Genomic DNA, 5121 nt, shown 5'->3' on the forward strand with positions numbered 1-5121 from the left:
AACAAATTTCACGCCGATTTATTTTCCGGGTACGAAGGCATAAATAGTAGTTATCGTTGGACGTGGGATCTGGTGTATGGATTAGGCGGCGGTGATTCGGCCCTTTGAAAGGTATAAGGAAGGGAGAAAGAGTAGTTAGGGCAAAAGGTTGGTGGCGACGAGACGGGCTACACTCCTCGTATATACATAGATAGATAGACCGTGCAGCAACGCAAAGGAAGCAAACCATAAGAGTTGGCTTGCCCCGTTCTCTCTCTCTCTCTCTCTCTCTCTCTCTCTCGCGTGTCTATTCCACAGAGGATAATGGCGGCCGCCGCCGCCTGCGGACGACGACCCACTGCAGTATTAGCAGTATGGATGGCAGTCCTGATCCTGCTGCAGGTCGTGACGTGGGTGGATTGCAGCCGTCCGTGGCGGTCGTCGTCATCGACAGCTGAGATCAGGCGTCGGAGGATGGCGATGGAGGAGGCCGCCGGGGAGGATTGCAGCCCGTGCGATGAGGTGTACGTGGTGGCCGAGGAAGGGGAGAGCCTGCACAGCATCAGCGAGGCCTGCCACGCGTCGCCCTTTGATTTGCTGCTGGACAACCCCCACCTCCAGCTGGACTACGACGACGTCTTCCCCGGCCTCGTCCTCAAGATCACCTCCGCCAAGCCCCCCTGCCGCCACCTCGCCTATCCACGTTCCAGATAGACAGCAGGCCTTCCCTCATACACATGAATACATATAACATAGAGCGGATAGGTAGTACATTACACACACACACACACACCCCTCCCCATAAATTTATTCACATGATGGCACATCCTCATAGATTTCATTACTCGTTGATATAGTATACCCATGTTCCTTGAACTGGTGCCTTTTCTCCAAATTAAGCTTCCTTACATATGCAATCGTGTAAATAAATCTTAATTGGCCGTCCCATGTGGCCATGTTTTTGCCACATTTCATGTTTATGACGAGTCATGTAGGCTTTCAAGTTTAATTTCTTGCACACCTTGTAAAATTGTAAGTGTTCAATGGAATGGGATGCTAGTGGACCACTGCCCTTTAAAACGTTTAAAAGGTGTTTTTCACTTTTTCTCGTTTTGAAAATCCAAGAACTAGCTTTAATAACAACATCGTGCACTTACTACTATAGGGAGATGGTGGCGAAACTAGGCTTTATTGAAATTTTTTCCACTGATACTTTTCCTTTGATTTTTCATTTGATTTCAAACTAGTTATAGAGATAATTAGACTTGGACTTCGAGGCCTAGAAAGGACTTTGAGAGAAAATGGTCACCAAATAGGAGAATTGTCAATGGCCAATTTGCAGCCACGTTTTAGCTTCTGCAATGACGGCATATGCCAAGTAACCATATTTTACTCTCATGTCTTGCCACCTTTTTTAATTAGTAACTTTTGCCATCATCTATCCAAGATGGTCCTACACCAAGATGTTTGCCATCTTGAAAGTCTTATATTGAGCACTCTACAAAATGAATATAGTAAGTGGTATAGATGCCTCACAAATATAGTAAGTGGTACATATGCTTCACAAATAGATAAATGTGTGCTTCATTTTTCCATGTGCAACTCTCATGCTACAATGGTTGTTCTCAAACAAGCTCACCATTGAAATGAATCCAGTATACTCGGTTTCTTAAGGAACATTGCTCCCCACTGGGCATACGAACATCCCACAAACTAAAGTAAGCAAGTAGTCTAGGAACTTCCCCTTATTTAACGTGGTTAGAAGTCTAAACATGAGAAGGTTTTCCTTGGGTATTTCAACACCTATTTTTCATTATATATTCTTCCGCTTCTTGCATGCTCTTCAATGTGTGGTTCCTTTTGATCCATCTTTGTGTGCATCACTGTACTTTTCTCCCAATGAAAAGACCCCATCCTATTTCTTCTTGTTTAGCATTTTGAGGGCTCTCCTTCTAGACCTTTGTCACTCACAATCAATTGGCTTTCAACATTACATCATTCATCATCCTTCAAAAGGTCACACAAGCTCTCTTATCTTTCATTTATGACTCACCAAATGCAATAGTAAGAAGCTTTTAATGTGTGGCTTATACACACATGCTATCATTACATTTAAAATTTTGTTTACATACATAATGTGATCAAATAGAAATCATTGAGCATAAAAAATCCCTCTTGGTTTCATTCTATTTACAAGGTTAGCACTTTGACATCCAAGAATAATAATGTGGAGCAGTATATCAAGTTGACTAGGCAACAAAACTCTACAGAAGAATAGATGCATGAGTTTTCCCTTGGAGGATAAGATAACATGAAGGATGGTATCCATCATTTCACTATCTCATTTAAATAATGAGATTGTAACCTTCTTTTATGAAATAAGATTGTTGGTGGAAGCGTGAATAGGTGGCATACTTTTTTTGGTTGTGAGGTATTTTTTCATAGCTATTTTGTCAAAAAATAGGAACATTGTAAGGTTTTGCAAATAAAGGCATAAATTTTTAGAGTCTTTACATGTGGAAACTTCTCTAAAGGAGCTAGCCAATGATGTATAACATAACATGGGTTTTTGCATGTGTGCTTAGATAACTATTAATATAAGGTTGGTTACACACCAAATGATGGACACCCATTTTATAAGTTTTAACCAATCAAACCACTTAATGTAGGGTTGGGAATCCACAATCCTTTACACACTAGAGAAGACATGACCTATTGTTTGCTTGCTAACCACGTGAAGTCCTCACCCACTTTTGGACGGGGAGTCTCCCCTGTGCCCACTTTGTAAAGTGGCAGGCACGACTGCACTTTTTGCATTTATGACCAGCAAAAAAAATTTATAATTTTATTATTTATTTATTTATTTATTTACAAATTGTGTCCATTTGGTGCATAAAGGTACGACACCCATGTCCGTTCCCAAATTCAAAAAGTGCATGCCCACACTCTAGGCCAGGTTTGGCCATTCATCACTTGGTGTGTAACCAACCTAACTGTCTAGGACATATTTCTACACCACTTACACTTCTAGCTTGTATCTCTTCAAGTATACCAGTTTTGTTTGAGCCCTAAAACACCATGCAAGATTCTCCAAGTGAGAAAAATGGAGGAAAATTCATATAATGTGCAAGAAATTTGTACAAGGCGCACATGACGTAGGGATGCAATACAAGAAGACCTCAAATAGATTGATATCTTTAATATGTTCATAGCATTTGTTTTCATCACCTATTCCAAGGAATGCATAAAAAGAGTCTAGGTTAAAGAAAGTGACAAAGTCCCATGTATCAAGGAATACACTCCTTGTCCTCATGCTCAAAGCCACCCTACAAACTCTCCCATATACCAAATTTGAGTGTGAATTATCTTTATCTTGGTCCTAAAAAGAGTCTCAAGTTCTACTCAATCAATAAGTTGAGTAGGCATATAGTCATTATTCCAAGTTGAAATGATATAACATCATCCTTTTAAGTTCCATACATCCAAAAATTCTCTCACACATTTGTGCAAAATAGTTGATGAAAAAACCATACTACTAACCAACTAGAAATACCTAAGAATCACTACAAGGGATTAGGCTTCTAGATGGCTGAATTGATGCAATTTATGAACTACTAGAAAAACTTACAACCATGTCTATATGCTTCCTTATATGTGCATATGACCCATGTCTAAAATTGTGTACATATTATATGCAACAAACATGAATATAAACACCCTTTTACACACAATTTTACTAAACTTTAAGCTTGCATATACATCTGCATATAAACACAATAATACGTAGCACACAAAAAAACTAGAGACCTGATGGTAACAAAATCGTAGCTCCATTTAGAGCTACAAATCTATGACTAGAACTTCCTTGATTTTTTTTCTTTAGTTATTGATATCAACCACATCAAACTAGATGTAGCAATATGACTCAAAATTAATAAAATGATTCAAAAAAATTGTTGAAATATATATTTATATAATTACATATATTTTGAAGCCAGATTTGACTTAGCTTGAAAAAGAATTTGTGCCAAATATGTCAAAATAGAGGTACAAAGAACATTCCAACATAGAATTTCGCTTGTATTACGAAAAGAAAAGGTATAATAAAACCTAAAACTACATAGGAAGCATCCTTAACATGCATGCCTCGCTAGTGCATATAGGTTTTCCTTGAGGACTTGCACCCCAAAAAGTTTATGCCATGGATAATTAGGATCTCCTCATGATGATATATGTATCGTATGTGGAGTAAGTGTGATATGTTGCTCCACGTCCAGAGTTTCATGTTAGCGCACATAGGTTTTACTTGAGGACTTGCACCCCAAAAAGTATATGCCATGGATAATTAGGATCTCCTCATGATGATATAAAGTGGTGCTACATACTTCATCATGTTGGAAAACTCACCATCACTAATATTTGACAGTTTTTCATTTTTAGTTTCTAGACTCTATAAGCATGTCCAAAGTAATATATTTTGATATGGTAGTTGTTGATTCTCATCCAGTATAGAATGGATTCCCATTTGCTTTGGAATGCAATTGATTCTAACCATTTGAGCTTGCACTTTACAAGTGTCCTCTTCATATGGATGAATGGTTCCATAAATGAATAGCACATCATGTGAAGCCAAAGTGATCATTTGGAATGCAGCAGTACATGTGTGTTGGGCAAGTTTCAAACACATTCAATCATCTCTGCATAATTGCATCTAGTCATACGAGTAGCACAAGGGTTAACCTAATAATTTAGTCATAAATACCTCTCTTTTGAGTAATATACTTTTTGAATAAGACAAAAACATATTCATGAGGGGTTCATTTTGTCATCATGAATGCAATTCATTAGCCATTACCTCTTGGATATAAAGGTCACAAGTACTTGAGCTAAAAAATTTCCTTGGAGCCTCATCTCACATAGTAACACTAAGGATTTTGGAGTGTTGTCGAACTTGCTACATAATAGCCTCACCATGAGTGCTTGCAAGGTTACAAATATTTAAGGGGGATGGAAGCTCTACTAATACTTGCTATTTTGCAAAAATCTCAATGTATTTCAATGGTGTACTCTCATGAATTTTAGGAAGAAATCTCCTTCAAAACTAGTGTTGAACATATCTTTTGGCAATATTATTAAATAAAA

The 5121-nt window shown here is 38.2% G+C and overlaps 1 protein-coding gene across 1 annotated transcript; it reads left to right on the forward strand.

The window, feature by feature from the left end:
- The first annotated feature begins 226 nt into the window (after positions 1-226).
- LOC148034966 (uncharacterized) lies at positions 227-1058 on the forward strand. The gene has a single exon (XM_087680608.1). The coding sequence runs from the start codon at positions 304-306 to the stop codon at positions 691-693; it is 390 nt and encodes a 129-aa protein (XP_087536734.1). The 5' UTR covers positions 227-303; the 3' UTR covers positions 694-1058.
- The last annotated feature ends 4063 nt before the right edge of the window (positions 1059-5121 follow it).

Source organism: Lygodium microphyllum, chromosome 6 (genome assembly GCF_053477565.2).
Source record: "Lygodium microphyllum isolate KBCC chromosome 6, Lygodium_microphyllum_v1.1.10, whole genome shotgun sequence".
NCBI lineage: Eukaryota > Viridiplantae > Streptophyta > Polypodiopsida > Schizaeales > Lygodiaceae > Lygodium > Lygodium microphyllum.

Excerpts from the sequence above, each read along its gene's own strand:
- LOC148034966 (XM_087680608.1), top strand. The coding sequence starts at position 304 with ATGGCGGCCGCCGCCGCCTGCGGACGACGACCCACTGCAGTATTAGCA.